Source organism: Leptonychotes weddellii, chromosome 5 (genome assembly GCF_054177405.1).
Source record: "Leptonychotes weddellii isolate Sample4059 chromosome 5, ASM5417740v2, whole genome shotgun sequence".
NCBI classification, from domain to species: Eukaryota; Metazoa; Chordata; class Mammalia; order Carnivora; family Phocidae; genus Leptonychotes; species Leptonychotes weddellii.
This window is the reverse complement of record NC_138373.1, coordinates 5,353,815-5,378,478: the sequence shown is the minus strand read 5'-3', so window position 1 is coordinate 5,378,478 and position 24,664 is coordinate 5,353,815. Positions and strand designations below refer to the sequence as shown.

The 24,664-nt window shown below is 53.8% G+C and overlaps 2 protein-coding genes across 10 annotated transcripts in view; one reads left to right on the top strand and one right to left on the bottom strand.

Annotated features, from left to right (window-relative positions):
* TRRAP (transformation/transcription domain associated protein) overlaps positions 1-2,280 on the bottom strand; it is a 112,216-nt gene extending 109,936 nt beyond the window's left edge. For 5 of the 8 annotated variants that reach the window (XM_081819310.1, XM_081819311.1, XM_081819314.1 and 2 more), the window contains exons 1-2: positions 2,030-2,279; positions 96-262 (exon numbers count right to left, since the gene is read on the bottom strand). In XM_081819310.1, the coding sequence (XP_081675436.1) occupies positions 96-195 (100 nt within the window). In that variant the 5' untranslated portion in view covers positions 196-262; positions 2,030-2,279. Of the gene's footprint in view, positions 1-95; positions 263-2,029 lie in introns of all 8 variants that reach the window. The other 3 variants (XM_081819309.1, XM_081819312.1, XM_081819316.1) reach the window with 2 other exon arrangements.
* Positions 2,281-6,614: 4,334 nt separating this feature from the next.
* Positions 6,615-23,547, top strand: TMEM130 (transmembrane protein 130). 2 transcript variants are annotated; one of them, XM_081819306.1, is made up of 8 exons: positions 6,615-6,786; positions 12,476-12,781; positions 14,057-14,216; positions 17,657-17,823; positions 18,630-18,714; positions 19,924-20,126; positions 21,705-21,817; positions 22,185-23,547. In XM_081819306.1, the coding sequence occupies exons 1-8, from the start codon at positions 6,702-6,704 to the stop codon at positions 22,371-22,373; spliced, it is 1,308 nt and encodes a 435-aa protein (XP_081675432.1). In that variant the 5' UTR covers positions 6,615-6,701; the 3' UTR covers positions 22,374-23,547. The 2 variants fall into 2 exon arrangements, with proteins under 2 accessions (XP_081675432.1, XP_081675433.1); XM_081819307.1 differs by having other exon boundaries at positions 6,616-6,786; positions 22,221-23,547.
* The last annotated feature ends 1,117 nt before the right edge of the window (positions 23,548-24,664 follow it).

Here is a 24,664-nt window from a genome sequence, read left to right as displayed (position 1 = left end):
TTAATATTGCTGTTCATCTCAATGTGCACGTCATTTGAACTGAGATGAATGAGTCACGATAATGCATTTCTTAACAACAAGAAGGATCAACTCACGTGTATTTACATCCGTGAGAGCTGCCACAAACTGAAGGTATTTTTTCATCAGAGTGGTTTGGTCAACCACCGTGGCCCCCTGTGTTGCAACAAATGCCATTTTTTTGTTGTTGTTGAGTTCGTTTGTTTCTCAAGAGAAAAGTATCAGGTCCATGAGTTCACCCAGCCTATGAAAAGAAGCGTATGGTGAGCCAACTTATTGAAGGCACAGGCTCACTGTCTCTCTGAAAATCTTACCTAAATGATGTATTAAGCTAAATACTTTTTAATTAACCCACAATACTATTCCCTCTGCTTTTCTGAAAGTAAAATTTACTTGCATCCATTTTTCCTATTAATTTCTAAACATTATTTTTATAAACAAAGACTCCCCCCCCTTACTGTACATCTTTTTTCCCTAGGCCAGGGTGGGCAAATTCTCTATATAAGCCAGACAGTAAATATTTCAGCCTTTGTGGTCTCTATCACAACCACTCAGCTCTGTTACAGCCAGAAAACAGCCACGGACCACACATAAATGAAAAAACATGGCTGTGATCCATAGAACTGTATTTATGGACACTGAAATTTGAATTTCATGTAATTCTCAAATGTCATGAAACATTACTCTTCTTTCAACTTTTTCTCAACCACTTAAAAACGTAAAAATTCTTAGTTCATGGGCTGTATAAAAACAGGCAGCTGAGGGGCACCCAGCAGGCTCAATCCACAGATGCGACTCTTGGTCTCGGGGTTTTAAGTTCCAGCCCCACGTTGGGTGTAGAGATTACTTAAAAATCTTAAAACAACAACAAAAAACAGGCAGCTGACTGGATTGGGCAACCTCTACCCTAGGTGACTGGTTCTCAAACTTCAGTGTGCACGAAGATCACCAGGTGCCAAAGGTGGGCCTCCAAGCACTACCCGGAGACTGTGGTTCAGTGAGGGGCCCAGGAAGCCCTAAGTTTTGCTTGCATCTAGCCCAAAGTAGGCACTTAGAAAACGCTGCTTGAATGAATGAATAAATGCTTCAGGTTGTTGATGACCACGCGAAGAATGATCTCTCCAGGCTGACACCTACATAGAGGGAGACCCGGTTTCTGTTTTAAGAGCACTCACAAAAGTTTCTTGAGAACCTGATGAATTTGCTTTTACACATCTTCCTTGTATATATAACCGCTTAATTCCACTCTGCATCAAGAGGCAGCTTCATGACTTAATTTTCTCCTTCTTTCTGCAGGCCTTTCAAAAGCCCTCCCTACCGGAAGCCCTTCCTAGCAGCTCACACTGCTGCCCCAAGTGATGGGGACCCCCGACTCCACAAAGCCTCTTCTTCGGGTCACTCTCTTCGAGACACCAAAGCACTTCTCCGATGCAGAGAAGCCGCCGACTGCTGCTCTGTCGCACTCCTCCGGCTCAGAGCAGGAAAACTCCCTGAGACTGAAGAGGGGGACTCTGTCAGCCCCGCTGGATGACCTGACTACTGCTTCCTCTTTCAGGTCACACGCCCTCCTCCAAACACCAATGCCCCCCATCCCCATCCCTGGGGACCCAAGAATCAGGGTCATGGCCTCTCCGTGCCTACGAAACTTGTGGTCGTGCCCAAACTCCTTAAAAGCTTGAACCCCCTCTTTCACCAAAGTCGTCCACTCTTCCATTCCCCGGGGCCCCAAGAGGCCAGGCCCCGCGTCCTGCCGGGCCGGGGGAGGTGGGGGGTGGCTGAGGAGGGAAAACGGCCCATCGCGCCTGTCCGTCCGACAGTGACTCGAAGACACCGGGGGCCGAGGGCCTGGGCCTGGCCTCCGTCGGGCCCCCGCGTCCCCGCCCAGGTGGGAAGGCCGGAGCCGGCGCCGCGCCCGCGCACCGACAAACGGCCCCGCCGCCCCGCCCCGCCGCGCCGCGCCGAGCCTGAGACGGCGCCGCCGGGCCAGAGGGGGCGCTGTCTTCGCCGCTACCTTCGCTCTCCGCGCCGGGCCGGGCGAGCCAGGGGCCTGCGTGGAGGCCGGGAGGTGCCAGGCTGGCCTGGGGGCGCTTCTGGGGAAACCGGGCCCCAACCCCACACTCTCTCTCCGCGGTCTCAAACGGCTCTCCGCTTCCCTCCTTTTGTCGCCGTCTCCGGACACCCAGCGTCCGCCCTCCAGACCGTGGTACGGCGAGCGCCGAGGGCCAATTCTCGCGCCGCTAGCCCTCCGCCTCCCAGAGCTCTCCAGCGCGGCCAAGCAGCCGGAGGCTACAGGGCGGCCGCCGGCTCCAGCCTGCCGGGCTGGACACCCATGGGGGCCGGGAGGGGAGGGCCTGGGGACCGGGCACACAGAGCCTACCTCTGTCGCTGAGCGGAGCCGCCGCGCCGCAGAGGCCTCCCCACGCCGGGGCCCCGCCGCACCGGTCCGGGCCTCCGCGCGCACCTCCCGGGGCCGTTCCGCCGCCCTCCCGCGCCTGCCCGCGCTTACCCTGATCTCGGCGGCCGGCCTCCCGCAGACCCAGCCCGCGACCCCCAGCGAAGCTCTTGCAGGCACCGCCGCCGCCGTGCAGTCCCGCCCCCGCTTAAAGCGGCCGCGCCCGCCGCGGGAGAAATAGGTCCGGGCGCACCGCCCCCAAGTGGGTGCGGCCTGGGCGGGCGGCGGGAGCGGGGAGGGACGTTGCGCCCGGCGGAGCCCGCCTGGCCTTTAAACATCCGCCTGGTGGGCGGGGCCGCCCTCAAGGTTGGTGAGGCCCGCAGGTGCCGGGATTCTTTGGGCCCCTTCTGCCCTAAATATGCGCGCGGGAGGCAGGCCTGGGAAGGGGAGGGGAGGGACAGCGGGGGCTGCTGCAGGGGGGTGGGCACCCGAGGGGCTCCCTTAGCAGGCGGCGGTCGGGCCAGGGAAGAGTCCATCCCTGAACTGAATGTGGCAGGCCGGGCGGGGTTTCCTCCCTCCTCCCTTCCTGGGGTCATTCTTAACCATTCGAAAGGGGAGGAGGTAAGCAGGAGCCTTGGGAAGGCGAAGGCGGAGACAGACAATGAGACCCCGTAAGCAAAGGAAAGCCCCGGTGTTCTGCTTGGAGGTGGTGGGCCTGATCATTTGCCCCGCAGCTACATCACCCAGAGGCTGGACCACAGACGATCTCTGTCAGCTCCTACCTGGTGGGGCAGTGATGAGAAGGAGGGGGAGTGGGGCAGAAAGCCCTGATGCCCAAGTGAGATGGTGTGGGCAGGATCAAGACGACTTAGAAGGGAAAAGTACTGTTGGACCTCACCTACGACTCCATCTAGAAGAGTGGTTGAATAGTGAGCGGCTCCTGGTTACCATGTTAGATGGACAGAGCAATAAAGTGATGACCTCTCTCCCCCACCTCCAGGACCTGGCTCCACCTCCTCCCCTTTCATGACAATATCTCACCCCCCTCCCCCATCATCACTAAGTTACCAAAGTCTTTGCGTTCCCTTCCCAGACAGATACATTTCACACTTTGTAATAAATGCAGCTTGCAATACCTGCAACGTATCTCGGAAGAAAGGGACCTTATTCAGAAGCATGCTTCTTGTTTAAAAATGTTGCCACTCAAGAACAACCCTCTGTTGAACTGCTGGGAATTTATATGAATGTATTTAGTGTCACTTATTTCTGCCCTGGGAGAAATAAAATGGGTCAGAATACCTTTTCCCCCATGGAAAAATTTCTTGCAAGCAAAATCCTCTCTACTCCTAACCGCCCCCCCCCAAACTAATAGGTCCAAAGTTGGGGAAGTTTTAATAATCTGAGGGCTGAAATCAGTGTGAAGACAGTTATTGTTTCATATTGTTTGGTGGGAAGGGGGTGGAAAAGAAAGCAGGAGATAGATAAATCTTTTGATAAGTTTCAAATTAATTGCACAGCCTAAAGTCTTATAGTTAAGTCTAGCTCTAATATTGGCTAATTCCCAGCACTTCTCATGGCCCTAGCTTCTCCTAACAAAGTACCCAACACACTATTACGATTTTTGCCTGCTTTCTTGTCCACCTCCTGAACTAGAGGTCAGAGACAGTGTCAACTCCATCCCTATCAGGTAAATTAGATCACGCCCCTCCTCTGCTTAAAACCCTCGGAAGACTTCAGCTCAGCCTCATTTCCTGGCCCTATGTACCTCCCAACCTCACTCTTCATGTTCTAGCTGGAGTGGCCTTGCTGTGCCTCATGCCCACCTAGGACCTCTGGAATGTTCTTTCCTCAGAGGCACACAACTGACTCCTTGTCACCTTGATGATCTCAAATGTCACCTCCTCAGAGACAACTTTCTTAAAGCCCAATGTAAGAAAACCACTGTTTCTTCCACCACCACCCCCATTCACTATCTCATAATACTGTAATACTGTAATAATTTCACCAGGGGAAATATTCAAAACACTGTATTTTCCCCCCCAATAACCTCGTAATCTGAACATCAGTTTCAGGGTGGCCTTTGCAGTGGCTTCTGTGACATAGATAAGACTATCTGTGACTACTGTAAAATTATTATTCAATGCAATCAAGTGACACATAAAAAACCAAAATCTTATTATTTTGTTTTCTGCATTTAGCTCAATTTTTAAAAAATTTTTAAAGATTTTATTTATTTGAGGGGTGCCTGAGTGGCTCAGTCGTTAAGTGTCTGCCTTCGGCTCAGGTCATGATCCCAGGGTCCTGGGATGGAGCCCTGCATCGGGCTCCGTGCTCTGCGGGAAGCCTGCTTCTCCCTTTCACACACCCCCCCCCCCGCTTGTGTTCCCTCTCTCGCTGGGTCTCTCTCTGTCAAATAAATAAAATCTTAAAGAAAAAAATAAAGATTTTATTTATTTGAGAGAGAGAAAGCGTGCGCGTATGAGCTGGGGGGAGGGGCAGAGGGAGAAGCAGACACCCCACTGAGCAGGGAGCCCAGCGCAGGTCTCTGAGATCATGACCTGAGCCGAAGGCAGATGCTTAACCAACTAAGCCACCCAGGTGCCCCTAAAACAATTTTTTTTATATTTTACTTTTAAGTAATCTCTACACGAGCATGGGGCTCAAACTTAACAGCCCTGAGGTCAAGTCACATGCTCCACCCACTGAGCTAGCCGGTGCCCCTGCATTTAGTTTGTTTTAAAAGCCACTAATAACCAGACCTTTGAATAATGTTAGTTAAATATTTGAAACTCGGCTTATAACCTTAAAGTATTTTTTTTTTTCCCAACCACAATTTTCTCCTCAATTCCTGATGGACAAGCGAAACTCTCCCAGGTCTGTAAGCAATTCCAATGATGACAGCCAATACTGATAGAATGCAATGTCTAAAGCACTGTTCTATGTATTAACTCATTTTGTCCTTGCTACAGTCTCATAGGGCAGGAACTATTTCCATTTTAAAGAAAAGGAAAGTGACTTTCCCAAGGTCACATAACTCTCAGGGAGCATCCAAAGTCTCCGGCTTCCTAGGCCTGGTATTGTCCCCACGATGGTGATTGATGCTACTGGGGGGAGGAGGGGGCCGTGACACCTGTCTAGCACTTTCAACTTTCCTAGGGGGGGCTCACTCAAATCTGTTCTCCCTCCATTAGGGTGAGATGGCAGGGTGGCCAGTGAGCCCATCCTCAGTGGAGGCCACCACTGTCCCAGAGACAGAAGCCATACCTGTAGTTGTCTTCACTCCCATATGGGATTCAAGTCATGGTCCATCCGTGCCCACCAGGCCTGAGGGGGTTCATCCAACTTCCCTCCCTGTAGGTGGGATCCCTTGTCCAAAGTACAGAGTTAAGCAAAGGCAGAGATGGGACAAGGATCCAGGCCGCCAGCTTCCAGTCTTGAAGACCAGACAGGAACAGCCACCTTCTAGAAGGAAAGACATGCTCCACTCTATTACGTTGGGTGGAAGCGCCTGCCTAGGCCAAGAGGGGCCTGGTTACCCCTCATTGCGGTGGTCTGAGTCTCACAAAGCCCTCAGTGACAGTGATGGCACCAGGGGTCCAACTGTGAGCGTGAGCAGTTTTAAGGCAGGGACCCGAGAGGGTAGACTGAGGAATGACGTGAGTCTCAGCGTAGGTGCTTGAGCCCCTCCCTCAGGAGGGATATGGGGTGTTTGCCGTCCCTCTGCCCGGCGCCTGGCACACAGCGGGGGCTCCACGTGAATGAGGAACCGCATCTCCAAATCGTGTGCGTCAAGAGGGGAAATGGCAACAGGAGAAGAACCCAAAGGGGCCTGCGCGCGGCTTTGCAGCGGGGCGCGCGCCTCTGGGGACGCTGAGTCAGAGCCGGCGGGCGCGGACGCGGGAAGGCGGCGCAGACAGGAGGAGCGCAGACCCGGGGAGGGGACAGGAGGGGAGGATCATGGGGAGAAGAGGGGTAAAGGGAGGCGGCGCGGGAGGCGGCGCAGACTGCAGGAGCGCGGACTCCGGGAGGCGGGGGTTCGTGGGGAAAGGAGGGGTGCGGCGAGGGGAGGGAGGGACGCGGGGAGGGGGCGCGGCGCGGCTGACGTGGGCCGGGGTCGGCGCGGCAGGCTGTGGGCGGCGGCGGCGCGCAGCGACACAGCGTCGCGAGGCGAGGACGAGCGAGCGCCGCTCCCGCACCTCCCCGCATAGCCCGCGCCGCGCGCTCCGAGGAGCGGCCTCAGCCGCCGAGTCAGCCGCGTCCCCTCGGCGCTCCTGCCGCTCCGGGCGCAGCTATGGCCCCGGCCCTCTGGCCGCGCCTCAGCCGCGTCCTCTGGCTCGCCTGCCTCCTGCCCTTGGCCCCGGCTAGGGTGGCCGCAGGTAAGGCGCTGCGCGGGCCGGCCGCCCGCCCCCCTCCAGCCGCAGCGCGCCCGGGGCCTCGGGGCGGTCCAACCGTGCGCCCTGCGCGCACCTCCCGCCTCCCGGGCAGCCTCTGCAGCGCGCGGCAGAGGGGAGCGTGGCCAGCCGGCGCCTCGAATCCCCCTCTTCTCTCCCCGCATCCTTCTCCCCAGAAGTCGGCCCGGCACTCGAGGGGCCTCCCCGCGCTCCTCGGTTCCTGCTGCCACCTCCAGATCGGCCCTGCCCTGGGAACTGCGCGCGGTGGCTGGGGCACCCATGCGGGTGCCTGGGGTCCTCGCAGCCGCTGGGGGGTGGGGCGGGGAGGACGATGCGGGGAGACCGAGAATGTGCGGGATCTCTCATCACGCCCCAGCCCCCCAGGGAACGCGGACAGGTTGCCCGCGGAGCAGCGTCTTTGCCTTTAAATGTTGTCTTATCCGGAGAGGTCTCCCACCCTGCTTGTGTTGGCTTCGGGGAGGTTGAGATTTTAGAGCCCAAGAGGCCAGTCTGCCATTTCGTCTTTCCAAAATGGACCCCTAGCTGACAGGTGCTGCTGGGTGCCGCCTCCCCGCCCCCTGCCCCACCGGGCCGCGCTCCTATGCTCCCTACTTCCCCTCCGTTCCCCACCGCCGGAAGGCCAGCACCAACCTTTCTGCCTCATTTTGGCGACAACAAAAGGACCCGGATTGGAGAGTTGGGGGACAGGTGGGACGTGGGCAGCTCTGGTGGTGTGCGTGTGTTAGTCAACATTTTTCATTACGCCCCTACCCCCCCCCCCAAAGAATGGTAGCGAGAGAAAGAGATCTAATGCCAAATTGTGAAAGAATCCAAAAGGTAAAATAAAAACCTGCATCTTAGGGATGGATTAGGAGAATTTTGTGGGAATTATGCTTGGTCAGGATTCCCTGCTTCCCTCCTGGAAATGTCATGTAGAGTTGGGGGCCTCTTGTCCATTGGGTTTACATGTGTCTGGAAATGATCACCGTGGCCTAAATTGCAAAAAAGAAAAAAAAAAAGTACATTAATTCTTTGGAAGTCATGTCTGGTTCCCAGCCTGGCCTATTCAAGATATGATCAAGATAAGCTGGGAATGAGGTTGGGGAGCATACCTTCTCCTTCACACACAGGGAAAAAACAGAGACTTGGAAGCCCTTTCCATTCTTCCTGGGGTCTGGGTCAGCGTGCACCTGATGCTTCCCACACTAGAAGTGAAGGTCAGAGTCCAAGTACTGGACCATTCATTAATTCCAGGTTACGTTGTTCAGACTCCGGAGGTGTGTTTGGGGCTATCCACATGTGCAGTGTGAAAGACCCGATTCAGCCATTTTCTAGAATGTTCAGGGCCCCACATGCTGTGTTGTCAGGGAAGATGTGCTCCAAGGGGAAGCCCACGGGGCCTGCTAGTGAGTGAGTGTTGCTTCCATGGGCTAGGCTTCGTGGCAGTTGCCATTTTGCCTTTTGCTTTGACCCTTTCAGCTCTGGGTCACTCAGTGCACCCGTTGAACCCCCTAAGGCCCTCCCTTAGCTGCTGCTCTGTACTCCAAGGCCATGTCCCCTGGGCTCCCAAACCTGGAAAGAGAGGTTTGGATGGGTAGGGCAACAGGATCTGGGCTTGGTTCCTTTAGCCACACGTGGCAAAGCCTTCACGGTCCATTTTAGCTTGGATGCCCTGGACACTTCTGAGAGCCCTAAGGAAGAGAGGAGCAACATTACCCAGGGGCTGTGAAACATCTGCTTGGGGAAAAAAAAAAAAAAAAGCTTGAGGAAAAGTGCCCTCGGAGCTTCCCTGTGTCTGGACAGGTGTGGGGGCTCCCAGGAGCTGGGCCAGCGTCTGCAGCAATGTAGCTTAGCTGTAGCCACAGCCCCTCCCCCCCACCCCCATGCCACCCCACCCCTCCTCCCAGCCAGTCCATTCCCCTGGCAACGGATCTGCGTAGTGCTGACATGCGCCTGTCTCCAGTCTCGCTGCAGATGCTGGATGGCCATTAGCATGCAGCCGAATGTCCCTGCCACCTGCTAGCCTCGCTCTGGCCCACGCTCCTCGCCTGGGGGGACGGGAGGGAGCAAGAGGAAGAAGGGAGGGGATGGCCTCTCTTTCCTGGCCAAATGCTGCCTCACAGCCAAAGGGAGGGAGAATAGAACTCAGCCCAGGGGAGGGGGGGGTGGGTACAGATTTGCTTGGTGGCTCCAGGTAGTTACATGGGGACCTCAGGGGACTCATGTCCCTCAATGTAAAATACACACTGTATTTTCTTGCAGAAATCTCTGCCATAGGATCGGGAATTCTCTCTTTGGGATTAAGACACTGCAGGTCCCTTTGTCAGTGCCAGTCCAAATGACTTCACACTCCAAAATAATGGCTCTGGGGAAGGGAATTCCGAACAGGGAGTGTGTGACGTGGACGAAGGGAGAGGGTAGAGCAGGAGTCCCCAGCGAGGACAGGCAACTGCCACAAGGCGAATGGGACACAGTTGAGGACACACTTGCTCCTGTCCCAGGTTTGCTGAGTCCCGCAGGTCTCTGGCGAGCTCCCTGAGGGCAGGAGGCATGTCCTACACTTCTGGGTTCCCCCAGCACTTGTGGCGTGGGGCACAAGGAAGGGGCTCAGTCAGTATCACCTGGGTGGGCAGTGCTAGGTGGGCTGGTCCCTCTGCCACACCCTTCTCTCCAGGAGCCTTGGGCAGCAGCAGTGTTGAACACCTACTATGTGCCAAGCACTTTGTTGGGCACATGGGGAGACGACAATGACCCCTGCCCTCAAGGAGCTTGCGGTGCAGCAAAGGAGACAAAGAAAGCTTCATGCTGACGTGGGGTTGGGACCACTGTGTGCTCAGGCTGTTTGGAGAGCACTGAGGGGGCAAGGAGTTCAGGGAAGGTTTCCTGGAAGAGGTTATATCCACGGACGAGTAGGTAGAGAAAGGCAGGGGGGACAGCATGTGCAAAGGCCCTGAGGTTAGGAAGGACAGAACATGTCGAGAAAGCTGCAAGAGTTAAAGTGGCCAGCCCCGGCGTGGATGTGAATTCGGACTCCACACTGAGGCTGGTCCGTGAACACATTAGCTGTGGAGGAAGCTCCTTGTTGGGTGGGGGCAGAGGGGTGGATGGTGCTGAGAGAGGGGAGGACCGTAGGCCGAGGGCCAGGGCCAAGGACGAAGTAGTAACTTTAGCAATGCTAGTAGTGATGGAGAGCAAGCAAACTCGCCCAGATGGGAGGAGTGGAGGCAAAGGACGAGGGATTGATTGATTCCTGGGACAGCTGCTCCCTCCGGCCCCAACAGAGAGCGATGGCTGAAAATGGTAGGTGTGGGGAAGGGAGACCCCTAGACCAGCAGCACTATCCAGCAGAACATTGGATGATGAAGGAAATATTCTATACCTGCCCTGAAGAGTAGCTACTGACCACATCTGGCTGTGAAGCACTTGAAATGTGGCTAGCTCAACTGAACTGAATTTCTAGTGTTGGTTCAATTTAAGTAATTAACTCTGATTCATTTAAACGTAATTACAGGTGGTTAGCAGCTCCTATTTTGCTCAGTGCAGATCTGGAGCCCAGAAAGTAGGTCTAGGTTACTTGGTTCTGCCAGCATTTAGGAGATACTCGAAACCAGGGGAGCAGGTGGGTGGGAGTGAGGGAAATGAGCAGAGAGGGGCTTGGGGCCCCTCCAGCCTTCCTTCTGTGTCACCTCTTCTGGTGAAGTAGTATGCTGTTGCAGGCTGGACACTCTCTAACCTGCAGCCATTCAGAAATCTCACCTGAAGAGGAAATACACAAATTATAACAAAATCGTCACGGCAAGAGTGAGGGGTTCTGGGAATCAAGGTATACCTGCTTGGGGCGCCTGGCTGGCTCAGTTGGTAGAGCGTGCGACTCTTGATCTCATGAGTCTGAGCCCCACATTGGGGGTAGAGTTTACTTGAAAAAAAAATTAGGGGCACCCAGCTGGCTCAGTCAGTGGAGGATGCAACTCCTGATCTCGGGGTTGTGAGTTCGAGCCCACGTTGGGTATAGAGATTGCTTAAAAACAAAATCTTTAAAAAAAAAAAAAAAAGATATACCTGCTTGAGGGATTATCATACCAACAGTGAAAATCACATTAGTGCGACCACAGACATGCTTTTAACATGTTGTCATGTGAAAATAAAATAATTCAAAATTGTGTGAAGAGTGTGATTATGTCTAAATTAAAAAATGCTATGCATGAAAAAGAGACATGAGGACAGCAGCTGTTTTTTGGAAGTAGGGTAATGGGACATTTCTAATATACTTTCATGATGGAAAGAAACCTTATTTTAAAAATCTTACTTTGTTTAGATGATAAAATATTATGCACATAGTAAAGCAGTTGAAGAATAATGACTTAGGAAAATGCCCGTGATATGGAATTGAAAACAACAGCAATAGAATATAGAATTCCAAAGTACAAGCACGTTTTTTTTTTTTTAAGTAGGAAATGCCCATATATGGTAACACTGGTTGTTACTGATTATTTTTATTTTAATAAAATTGTTTAAGTTTTAATTCTCTATTTTCAGGTTACAGTTAGTCTTACCTTCCATGCAGTAGTCAGTCGGGAGGGGAGTGTTATTTTAAAGGGTCTCTGACCCGGCCTCTATCCCATACGCTCAAGGCCCTGTTCTCTGTTAGGATCCTCCAAGACTGATTCCCAGGTTCCCTGTAAGAGCTGCATCCCCCATATTTCAGTTCAAGTTCCCTGAGGAGTCGACCAGCTAGAGTTCCAGCGTTGGCCCCAGCAGGAATCACAGAGGTCATTTAAGAGCAGTGAGCAGTGCCGTCCAGTGGGACCTCCTGTGATAATGAAGATATTCTGTATCTTTGCTATTGAGTGCTTGAAATGCAGCTACATAGGGAGCCTGGGTAGCTCAGTCTGTTAAGCACCTGTCTTCAGCTCAGGTCATCATCTCGGGGTCCTGGGATCGAGCCCCTCATCGGGCTCCCTGCTCTGTGGGGAGTCTGCTTCCCCCTCTCCCTTTGCCCCTACACCCCCCCGCGCCCATGCTCTCTCCAGCGCTCTCGCTCTCAAATAAATCTTAAAAAAAATCTTAAAAAAAAAAAATGCAGCTACTGTGGCTAAGAAAGTGAGTTTTAAATTTTGTTTCATTTTAACTGAAACTTACACAGCCATGCGTGGCCGTGGCCGTGGCCAGTGACAGCTGTGTTGGGCAGTGTAGAAGAAGATTTGGCTTGAATCAGAGTGGACCTTTGCCCGAGGCTTGTTCCATTGCTGTCTAGGCATTAGGCCTCTAAAGAGGCTCCAGACTCAGCTTTGTGTTTCAGATCAGAATTGTGTTTGACATGGAAAGACTAGTCCAAAGGAACAGGTGATAGAGGACATTTTTTTTTTTTCGGGGTAGCAGCCGAGGTGGTCCCTCCTATGACATACGTTGGCAGTCATTTTCATAGCTAAGAAATAAGTCTGGCCAGGTCAGGCCTGTGCTCTGGAAGGCCCCGCTTGGCTGGCCTAAAAAGAAAATCTCTGGACTCTGTTGGGCCTGGGTTCGAGTCCCAGCTTACAATCAGCTAGTCACTTGAGCTGCCGGGCCTCAGTTTCTCCACTTATAAAATAGAATAATAGAAGCCAGCCCAGAGGGTGACAGTGGGTTCCTTACCACACCTCTCCTGAAATACAGTCTTTTGTCTCTGGGCTCCCAGGGCTGTATGAACTCCACCTCACCACCGATGGCCCTGCCACCACGGGGGCAGAGGTGACCATCACAGCCAGCCTGGTGGCCAGTGACAATGGAAGCCTGGTCCTGCCCACCAGCACCCGCCTCTACCACTTCCACTGGATCCATACCCCACTGCTGCTCACGGGGAAGACTGATGAGGCTTTCAGCTCCACCATCCGCGCCGTGGGGACCATGCCCGGGGACTTCCCAGTCTCCGTCTGGGTCACCGCTGCTGACTGCTGGATGTGCCAGCCTGTGGCGAGGAGCCTCCTTGTCCTCCCCATCACAGGTAAGGACCTTTTCTGTTTGCTAATTGGCCTTCAGACTCTTGCTGCAGAGAAAACCATCCAGCCTGGTTAGTAATCGTATAAACAGAGGATCAGAAAATGGCTACTACCCGATGCTGGTCAGCATTGTGCTGGAATGGACACGTAAAGCACATGTTGCTACTGGGGGTATAAATTAACACAACCCTCTGGAGAGGAGCTGATCGATAATGTTTCAGTGGTTATGCACTATTTCAGTCTCTGGTCTGTTCATTCTCGTCCCTCCAGCCTCCCACCCTAACACTCCTCTCTCCTTGCAGGAAGTCCCTGCTCTCTTGGAGTTTACAATCTGTTAAAGAATTTGTCTTCAGGAAGTAAATTTCCATTTGGGTAATGTTTTATGCACAAATATGTTCATTGCAGTGGTGTTTATAACAACAGAAGAAAATATTAGACAAGCTACGTTTGCAACCGTAACAGGACTGGTTAAGTATGTGGATATAATTTGTATGATGAATAACGATGACCCTCACAAAGAGTTTGTACTGTCCCGGGGGAATACTCCTGCTTATAAAATTTTAAAAAGCAAAACACAAACTTCTATAACCAATTTGCTCAACTGTGTTTAATATGCATACATATGTATATGTAATGTCCGCTTCTGTTAAATACATACACACAAATGCTTTGTAATTCTTCAAAACATCAACAATAGCTGTGTTTGAATGACAGGCGGTTTCTTTTCGTCCTATGTTTCAGCATTTTTCCAAATGAGCTTTACTGAGCACACCTTACTTTGTTTTTGGGGTGAAAAAAAATCAGCTCCTAATTTTTTTTTTTTTTTTTTTTTTTTTTAGAGAAGGAGACACGGAACGGTGGTCCTTACCCAGCCCAGCACATTGCGTGTAGCGCTATGATCAGTAGAACTGCTAATTTTTTTCTAGGCTCATCTAATAATCTGAAATCTCTCCTGAGAATTTCTTTCAAAGCCTATGCATTTCCTCCTGGTCCTGGGCATCTTTTGTGCCAGAAAGTTCGGGATCCTGGTGAAAGTGGCGTAGGAGCGAGGATGTGTGTGTGCTATGTGCTGTGAGTCTTCACCAGTGTCCCAGTGTCCCATGCAGCAGGGGCAATGATGTGGGGGACCTGCAGGTCCCCTCCTGCCACCACTCAGCTCTGACAGCCAGAAGTTCGGGGGTGGGGAGAGGCTGTCCTGCCAGCTGGCATGTGAGGTCACTCCCTGGCTCCTCCTTCCCGCCCCCTCGGGGGAACTCACCCGCCTATGGTCTCTCTCCCAGAGCTCCTCGTGGGGAACCTCGTTGTCACCCAGAACACCTCCCTGCCCTGGCCCAGCTCTTACCTCACCAAGACAGTCCTTAAAGTTTCCTTCCTCCTCCACGACCCGAGCAACTTCTTCAAGACGGCCTCATTTCTCTACAACTGGGACTTCGGAGATGGGTATGTCTTTCCCCGTTGATGCCCCAAAGCTTTGGCCTGTGGTTGGTGGCCCCATCGTCCCATGCAGAGTGCTCTGTACTTTCCCACCCTCACCTGCTCACGCTCTCTCCCTCTAAACCTTCCTGCCACTCCTGCTCTGTGTCCAGTGTGGGGTACGTGGGGACCAGTGGTGAGCCAGTCATGGGACCTGCCTTTGAGGTGCCTACAGCCTTGTACAGGAGGTCATTGGTGCCCCTTACATGCCTTTAATAAAGGTCAAAGTAGGATTTTTCTCCATTTGACTCTGGAAGGACCTTCCTGGCTGATGGCACATGCAAGTATACTCCTGTGGTAGAACTCAGGTGTTTTGGCCTCATTTCTCCTGACTTCTCCTCTCCAAACAAGCCAGGCTGGAGGAGGCAGGTCAGGAAGTGGGGGTCAGGCACTGAGCCGAGGCAGCCCACAGACACCCTGAGCTCCTGTGAGGGTGGTGCTCTGCGGAGACCCCTCACTCCCTTTGGGTCCCTTCAAGTCCCTGGCTGATGGTCCTTCCTACTCTATCCCATATGTTTCCACCTTCCATTTTTTGGCATTCCTTAAGACATTTCTCAGGCTTGCAGAGAAACACAGACCAACTTTCCAAGTTCATCAAAAGTTTAGTAATCCTTCTCTTGCATCACTCCTCACCCCCATGGGACTTAAAGGCTCAACGTGCTTTCTTATGTATAGTAATAAGTTAGAAAACAAAGTGGGAACTCCTAATTATAGCAAAAATAGTACATAAACATAGGAACACACTTACCTGGAAATGGGTAAGATCCTGTGTGAAGAAAACTAGAGCTACTAAGAGGTATCAAAGATTTTTTTTTTTAAATTTTATTATTTATTTGAGAGAGAGACCCCAGAGTGAGAGTGAGAGGGAGAAGCAGACTCTCTGCTGAGCAGAGAGTCCAATGTGGGGCTTGATCTCAGGACCCTGAGATCATGACCTGAGCTGAAGGCAGACACTTAATAGACTGAGCCACCCAGGTGCCCCAACTAAGAGGTATTAAAGATTTGAGTAGAGGGCGCCTGGGTGGCTCAGTTGGTTAAGCGACTGCCTTCGGCTCAGGTCATGATCCTGGAGTCCCTGGATCGAGTCCCACATCGGGCTCCCTGCTCGGCGGGGGTCTGCTTCTCCCTCTGACCCTCCCCCCTCTCATGTGCTTGCTCTCTCTCATTCTCTCTCTCTCAAATAAGTAAATAAAATCTTTAAAAAAAAAAAAAAAAGATTTGAGTAGAATGTGTTCTGTACACCATGTCTAGGCTGGTGAACCTTAATATTGTAAAGATGTCCATTTCCCTCCAGTTATCCCATAAGCTTGATGCAAGTCCAATAAATATTCCATTAAGTATAATTTTGGATTGTGATGAAGATTCTACAGTTCATCTAAATTTGGGGTTTAAGTTGCACATAATATACACATATATACATATGCATGAATGCATATATGCATATATACATGTATAAAAATGTATGTCATTATAAACATACATGTGGTTTTATAACCTAAAGAACATCTGGAACATCTGTCTCAAACCAGGGGACAGTCTCTATACTAATTAGGGGCATTTCTTTTCACATTAAATACATTATTCACTTTTTTTACCAAAATAGAACATTTTTGACTAGCCCATGAAATAAGACAAGAAAAAGAAATATAAATACTGTAAAGGAGGAAGACAAAAATCATCACACATATAGACGACCTGGGAAACACAAGAGACTCAACTGAAAAATCTTAGAACTAAGAAGAGATTTCAGTGATATGGCCGGTTACAAAACAAAGATTCATAGCCTTTCCATATAATGGTAATAGAAAAAAATCTTTTACAATAGTTATAAACCATAAAAACTGAGAGAATAGGGCGCCTGGGTGGCTCAGTTGGTTAAGCGACTGCCTTCGGCTCAGGTCATGATCCTGGAGTCCCGGGATCGAGTCCCGCATCGGGCTCCCCACTCAGCGGGGAGTCTGCTTCTCCCTCTGACCCTCCCCACTCTCATGCTCTCTCTATCTCATTCTCTCTCTCAAATAAATAAATAAAAAATCTTTAAAAAAAAAAAAAAACTGAGAGAATAAACTTAGCCCCAAATGGTAGGATTTATGTGAATAAAACCACAAATTGTACCTAGAACCTTAAAAAGACTTAAAAAATGAAGAGAGAATGTCTCAATATTGTCAGAAGGTAAAAAGATCAGAAAAACAATGACAATGAGCAGGGATGAGGAGAAGAACTAGAAATGCATACATAAATGTATTTTCAAAGCTACAAATAGGGGCGCCTGCCTGGCTCAGTTGGTAGAGCATGCAGCTCTTGATCTCAGGGTTGTGAGTTCGAGCTCCATATTGGGTGTAGAGATTACTTAAAAGTAAAATCTTAAAAAGAAGTCACAAATAATTTGCAGCAACAAAAGGCTACAGAACAGAATAGAAAAGGCAGACACAAACCTGAGCTTATACACACCTAGTATATGGTAACAGTGGTATTTCTAGCCAGTGAGTAAAGATAGATTATTTAATAAATGGCACTCAGGCAATTGGTTAACTATTTAGAAGAAAAACAATCTGATCCTTAACAAAAGCGATTCTAGATAGATTGAAAAATTAAACATAACAAACCAGGACTAGATTGAAATGTAGATGATCCCCTGCAATTGGATAATTTGGCAGTGGGGAAAGCATTTCTAAGAATAGAGAAACAGAGGCAGAAACTGTAAAGGAAAAAAATGCTAGATTTGGTTCATGAAATTTAAAATCTGGGTATGAAAGAAGTAAACCAAAAAAAAGGAGTAAATCAAACCAAAAGACAAATGTTAAACTGGGTTTAGAAAATATTTGGAAGATATTTAATAGGCAAAGGTTTGTTAAACTTCATATGTAAAGAGCATTGAGAAATCAACAAAGATTTTCTTTACTGTTATTAGACTTCCTTTTGAAGTAATTCACGTAATTGCAGGAAAAAGCATGATATTAATAACCTATGATAGAGATATTATTCTGTTTTACAGATGAAAAAAGTAAGACTTAGAGCTATATAGATAGGAAATCTAGAACTGAGATTCAAAGCCAAGTATGTCTTAACTCCAAAGTGTATATTTTTTCCCTCCCAGGATTGTCCTTGTCTCTAATGCAGGGCCTCTTTTAGATTCCTGGCGGAAGGGGGCAGAGCACTTCCTGGCAGGTGACAGGCACTTTATTGCTAGGAGTTCTCCCACCTGTCACTTACAAGCACAAAGATGACCAGCAGCCAGTTCACCCAAGCATGGCTGACCTTGCATCCCGGCCAGCTCAGGGGGCTGCTGTGATGATGCCCGGTTTGCTCACAAGGCATTGGTAGCCAAGCTTGTCACTCCACGGACACCCCTGACTCTAAGAGGCCACATGAGTCACTTCTGTCATCTCCCTCCTGTCACCTTACAGCACCCAGATGGTGACGGAAGATGCTATGGTCTATTACAACTATTCCATCATTGGAACCTTCACCGTGAAGCTCAAGGTGGTGGCCGAGTGGGAACAGGCAACGCAGAACGCTGGGAAGGGCATTATGCAGAAGACAGGCGACTTCTCTGCCTCGCTGAAGCTGCAGGGTGGGTCTCCGGGGGTTGGTGCAGGTCGAATGTTTGGCCCCTTGGGGAGCCCTGGGCAGAACTCTTTCCCAGGTTGGAGCCCATGAAGATCAGAGTGGCTCCAGTTGGGCACTGGGCTGAGCTTGGATGCACATCCTCTCTTGTCATCCCCTGGGCAGCCCTCTGAGCAGAGGGTCGTTATCCCCACTTCTGAGAGGGCACTGGGGGCCATGGCAGAGGTCACATGGCCACCAAGTGGCAGAGCTGGATTTGAACCCAGACCCGCCTGCTCCCAGAGCCCGAGCCTGTGGCCAGACACTGTGCTGTCGGCTGGTGGGTCCACGTGGCTCTTTGTTCTCGGGCCACATTGGCGTCCTGTCGAGGACTGGCCTGTTGAGGCTAGGACAGCCTTGGCCTCCTGTAGAGAAGAAGCACCCAAACCCGCCTCCCCTTGCCTTTGGCCAGAGTGGGTGCTTGGGCAGCTGCGGCAGATTTCTGAGTTGTGCTGCAGTGCGTGCGGATGGGGTGGCACTTACCCCACGTTGCACAGGTGGTGGGGGAGGGGGGTTCTCCGGAGCTAGCCCTCCGTCCAGATTACCAGAGGCCTGCCTGCTTCCGCTTCGTCCAGCATCCTCACTCGGAGCGGCTCCGGCACCTGCTGCTGTCGGGTCGGGGGGTGCGGGACCCAGGCATGCCCTGGATGGACCTGCGACCCCCACCTCGGGAGAGAGCCTGACGGGGTGGTGGTCACACAGCCCCGGGCCCTAGGAGCTCTGGGACCGCTGTCCTCAGCCACCAGGTCTAATGGGGCCCTCTCTGCCTTCCAGAGACCCTTCGAGGCATCCAGGTCTTGGGGCCCACCCTAATTCAGACCTTCCAAAAGATGACAGTGACCTTGAACTTCCTGGGGAGGTGAGTGAACCCCAGGGTGCATAGTCGGTGACTCGTTGCCCTGCCAACACTCTCCCATGGATGATCCTGAGCCTAAGAGTTCCATCCCCCGCGGGGCCCCAAGTTTGGGGGCCAGTGGAAGCTTCTGCCACCTTGCCCCGCAACCACGGGAGAGTTGTGGGCACGGCTCCATACTCGAGGTCCAGGGGAGAGAGCATGGGCCTTTTGGAGCTGTCTGCAGTGTGGGCATCAAGGCAAAGGCAGGTGAGGAACCAGTCAGGTGAAAAGCCCTCTGCACAGCCCCCAGAAAGCAAACCGTCTTGGGTAGGAACCGGCCCAACTCTTGGCAAGAACAACATTAGGCTGAGTATGTAGTAAGCGACCGAGAAGCCGGGCATGTTCTCTGCACCAGGGTGAACGGAGCCGCAGAGGTCGGTGGTCCAGGCTCAGCCCTTCAGGGGCCGCAGAGGTCGGTGGTCCAGGCTCAGCCCTTCAGGGGCCGCAGAGGTCGGTGGTCCAGGCTCAGCCTTGCAGGGACTTGGGTGGGGAGGACCGGCCCCACCCCTCAACACAGGGCCACGACAGGGAAGCAAGGCTCGATGGGGAGCAAGCAAAGCGGCCAAGAAAAGACGAAGACGAGCCATGGGGCTGGAGGAGGTTTCTGAAGCTTTGGGGGCAGGTGCTTAGCACTTGAAGAGTGGGCTTGGCAGACCCGATGGCTGAGGTGGCAGGAGTGGGTGTTTCACTGGGGCCTGGGGTTGCCTGCTCCACGTTGCTGAGATGGACCTGTGCTTTCCAGCTTCTGAGCCTGTGCTGTGGCAGGTGGGTAACCCGGAACGCCCTCGCCCCTCCCAGCCTGTCAAACGTCTACTTATCTTTTCAGATCCTATTCAGATGCCACCTCCTCCGAAAAGCCTTCCCTGACTTCCTCATTAAGAATGCACCCACCTGTCCCCTGTGCCTCCACAGCACTCCCCGTGTGTCACCGGAGCACTTGTCCTGCCTCGTCCAGCACTCTGTGCCTATCCCTGTTTGCCTCACTAGCCTGGCACCCCCTTGGGGTCGGAGGGGGGGGCATCTCTTATTTACCACTGTGTTCCCTGGGTCTGGAAGGGGTGAAGCAGAGGCCAGGACAGCTAGGTTCACGGCTGTCTGGCCCTTCTCAGCCTTGGTCTGTGCTCACACTCCTTGCTGGGCCGTGGCTGAAAACCCACCCCCACTTCCCGGCAGCCCCCCTCTGACCGTGTGCTGGCGTCTCAAGCCCGAGTGCCTGCCGCTGGAGGAGGGAGAATGCCAGCCCATGTCGGTGGCCAGCACGGCCTACAACCTGACCCACACCTTCAGGGATCCCGGGGACTACTGCTTCAGCATCCGGGCTGAGAACGTCATCAGTAAGACACACCAATACCATAGGATCCAGGTGTGGCCCTCCAGTAAGTGACCCCGCGCTTCCGCCAACACGAGAATCGTCACCAAACCTGCTGGCCCAGCCAACACGGTTGACCGTGTGCCCAGACCGCCCCCGGCCGGCCCTAGCACCCCTCGGTTCTACCGCCCTGCAACGCAAGCACCACGCACACTCCCCGCGGCCCCTCCGGCACCGTCTGGACCCGGGCCATCGATCCCGTGCCGCCCAGCAGCAAGACGGCTTGAGCTCTCGCTCACTGCCACCGTCCCTGTCCCGGTGTCCTTCCCACGTATCACCAGTGCCGCGCTGTCCCCGTCGTGAGCACTCTCCCGCTGGGCCCCCACAATCACAATGCCCTCCTCTGCCATCACCCCGATCCTGGCACCGAGGTCACCACTAAAACCAGCCCCCAGGGAGTGGGCGCCGCTCAGAAAGTGTGAAGTGGGGTTCCTGTCATCTGCCAGGACCCCTGGCCACCGCCCCCGGAACGTCCTTCCCTGAGTCACCGTCAGGCCTGGCCGCTGGCTAGCTGATGATGGCGTGAAGTTCTACCCTTCTTTTCTAGGGGGGGTCTCTCCTGCGACCCCAGAAAAGCACTTCCTTACGTAGAGGAGAACCCTAAGGGATGGTCTTTCAGGTGCCCAGCCAGGTCCCTGCACTTGTCCCCAGGGTTGGACCCACAAGTGCACTGCTGCCCCAGTCTCCCCAGTCCCTTTCTGAGCCATTGGGCAGATGCTGTGCTCTGGGCCCTGGCTGGCCTTGTGGGCCCCATGAGGGTCTGGGGCCCTGCCTCCCCCAGCCTCTCCTGGGCACTGAGTGCCTCGGGACCCCCTGAATCCTGCAGAGGACACAGCATTCCAGGTAATCAGTGCTGACTTTTCCCGGGAAGCAGAACCTCACGGCACACAGTGGTGTCTACACCAGGGGCAGGGTGGGGGAGGGGGGAGGGGGACCCACACTTGCTGATCCCCTGCCGTGCGCCTGGCACATTCACACCCCTCCCCTCGTGGCATCCCTGAAGCAGCCTCGTGGGTCAGCATCAGCATCAGGGAGCATGGTCAGAGCCGGGTTCGAACCCAGGACCGCCTAACTGCAGACCCTGGGTTCTCCCTGTTCCGCCACACAGCTTCCTGGCTCAGGGGCGCAGGGAGCCTAGAGCTGGTGGAGCGCAGACAGCTACGACAGGTCACAAGGCTGTGGCGTGTCCTCACAACATGGCTTCCCGTCTCCCAACACAAGTCACCCAAGAGAGAGTGGGGAGGGAGCTGTGATTTCTTTGATGGCCTGGTCGTGGCTCCTGTCCTGTGCTATTCATTAGGGCGAGTCATTAAATCCAGCCCACACTCGGGGTGGGGGATTTAGCTGCACCTCTTGAAAGAGACCATCAAGTAACATGGGGACGTATTTTAGAACCCTAACACAGCCCTACTTGGCGTTTGTAGACTCCTAGATTGGCCTGTTGGGGTTGCCTCGTTGGGATGCAGGTACCTAAGGAAATGATAGCCCTTGTGGGGTTTGACTCAGCTGTCCCCCACCGCGGCCTGAGAGCCGGCCTTCACCACCAACTCCCCAGACCCGTGACTTCACCGTGTCTCACTCCCAGGCATCCAGCCGGCTGTCTTTGCTTTCCCGTGTGCCACGCTGATCACCATGATGCTGGCCTTCATCATGTACATGACCCTCCGGAATGCCGCTCACCAGAAGGACATGGTAGAGGTGGGTGCTCAGGAGGGTGGGGGCTGGATCACGGGGCCCTGACTGGAGAAGAGGGGCCTGGCGGGGGCCTGGATGTCAGAGCGAGGTCCTAGGGCTGGGGGCGGTGTGCCCGAGACGCATTCATAGACGGACCACGTTGAGCTGGCCTCTTCCCATCTGACTCCCTGCTGCGCTCACCCCTTAACGAGAAGCTGTGCCCGGTGCTGGGGTGGGGGTGGGGGGGGCAACCGAAGGAGGAAGGGCCCGGGAGCAGAAAAGCCAAGGGCATGGGGCAGCACCGTGAGCCGCCAGGCAGCTGAGCTCGTAAGGCCACCGAACGGGGGTCTGGCAGGCGGGTGATTGACCCGTGGGGTTTCGTTCACCATAGGTGGCTGATTTTGACTTTTCCCCCATGTCTGACAAGAACCCCGAGCCGCCCGCCGGGGCCCGATGCTGTCACTACATGTGCTGTGGGCCCGTCTTGCTGGACACTCCCTCGGAGTACCTGGAAGTTGTCCGCGACAACCGCGGGTTGCTGCCGCCCCTCTACAAATCCGTCAAAACGTACACCGTGTGAGCGCCCCCCAATCCCGTGTCAGCGTTAACCGACCGCCAGCCGGGCGCTCCAGACAGCGCGGCGCGACCGCCGAGCAGGAGGGGCGTGCGGGTGCGGGGCTGCCCACCCTGCCGGCCATCCATCCGTACTTCCAACTGTGCCACAAGCCCCCCTCAGCCCCACAACCCCCATCTGTCCACCTGTGCAGTCCAGCCCCTGCTGCAAGCCCCTCTCAGTCCCGCCACCCCACCCCTTGCCTTTGAAGAGCCCCAGGCAGGGCCCCGAAGCTCAGCGGGGTCCCTCCTCCCTCCCAGGGCTGCCTGGCTGCCCCGCACCCATTCTTCCCGTATTGGCACTTCTGCCGTCCGTCTGGGGTCTGAGCTTCCCTCCCCCGGGTGACCCTGCCTAGGTCAGAGAACCGGGAGGAAGGTCACCAATGGTTAAGGCTACATCACAAAAGGTCACGCATACAGAGACAAGCGCACGCACACACGCACGCAGATACACACATCACACGTGTCCCACAGGCGTCTCCGACAATGTCCTCTGTATCAGTTACGTTGGTTGCTAAAAGGACATGGGACTTTCTCCACTTGGCCCCCCGCAGCTCCTGGGCCTGGCCCTCCCCTTCGTGCACCAGTCCCCGTGGCTCCTGGGGTCCATTCTAAGGACACCCTGTTTCCTGCCTGCTTGCTGGGGGGAGGGTGGGGGCAGGGCTAACACTTTGTGGGTGCAGAGGGCTTCATGAAGAGCGCCTTCTTGTCCTGAGACCCTGTTAACTTCCACTGAGGAAAAGGAGGAACGAGCCAGTGGGGAATTGGGTTCACTGTGGGGGATGGTGTTCTTGCCCCTCCGCATGGCCTGGAGAAGGAGGCAGGTCTGGAGGGAGCCCTCGGGGCAGGGGGGAGCCCAGTGGCCCCGGGGAGGCAGAGCTGGTGGAGAGGGCGGTCCAGGTGCAGAGAGAGACCACAGTGAGGCCCCCCCCCCCCGCACAGCCATGCAGGAGCGTGAGGAGCCAAGGGGGCCTGTTTGGGGGGGAGGGGCCAGGGCTGTGGGGGCAAAGCTCTGTTGCCGTAATCTTTGCTCTCAGACTTTGTGCAGACAACAGCATTCCCGCTGTCGTGCAGCTCATTCTCATGAAATACTGCCATTACTGCTGAATAAAGCTTGTGTGCTCTCAAAATAGCCAAGCAGATGCCAGGGGGCCGGAGTCTCTTTTCTGTGCACGGGGTGGGGGGGACGGGCATCCCCGCTGTGTTCTCTGGCTAGTGTGGTTGGAGCTGCTGTCTGGGGTGTCGTGTCCCAGTCGGTCTTTTGGACCAGCGCTCCTTAAACGTCCACTCAGGTTGCATTGCAGACGGACCAGACTCGGCGGGGAGGGGTCTCTTGGAGGTGGGTCCAGGTGTCCCCCCATGACTCCAACATGTAGCCAATTCTGTGGCTCCCCGGGCAGACACTAGATCAGAGCTGGGAGAAAGGCTACATTCAGGGAACTTGGAAATGCAGATCCAGGGGCCCCACCCACACCTGAATCTGCACCTGCTGAGGGGGCAGCCACCTGGGTCCCTGAAGGCCCACAGGAGTCCTGGTGCACCATCAAGGGTGAGCACCTCTGGTCTCACTTGAACTTGGATGTGCCTGAGAATCACCAGAGGTCTTGCCAAGCCACATACTTTGATTCAGGAGGTCGGGAGTGGGGCCTGGGAATCTGGGTTTCCAACAAGATTCGAGATGCCGCTGATGCTCCTGGTCCGAGGACCACACTTTGAGTTACATGCCTCTGAGTCGGCTTCCTTCCTAAGCTTTTCTTCTATAACAGATCTGGGCTTTTTTCTTAATTACCTCTGCTCTCCTGCCACCCTCACCACCCAACCCAGCTAGCCGGTGTGCCCCAAGCCTCAAGCTGGAGTGTGGTGGGGAATGGACCCCAACCCCACCTTGGCTGTACCACTCTGGGAAGCCCCACTTTTCAGGAGCCAAGGCATTTGGGGCACTTTCTCAGGCTTCAGCATCAGCATGTGGGGCAGATCCTGCCACACCCACCTGCCCATTGACCCCCCCCGCCCCGCCCCCCCCAGCCAGGGATCAGTGTGTCAGGGTTTGGGGCGAGAAGGCACCTGAGTGTTGCAGGGGACCCTTGTGCCTCGGATAACTGGTTAGAGGATCAAATGAGACCTTGGAGAAAGTTGACAGGGTGGGGGGTGGGGGAACTGTTCTTGCCTTAGGTCTTTTTAATGTGTTCCTAATAGATGAGGGGTCGGGGCAGGTATTCTCACCAGCCTGCCCTTCTAGGAGGGATCCAAATATGGCCA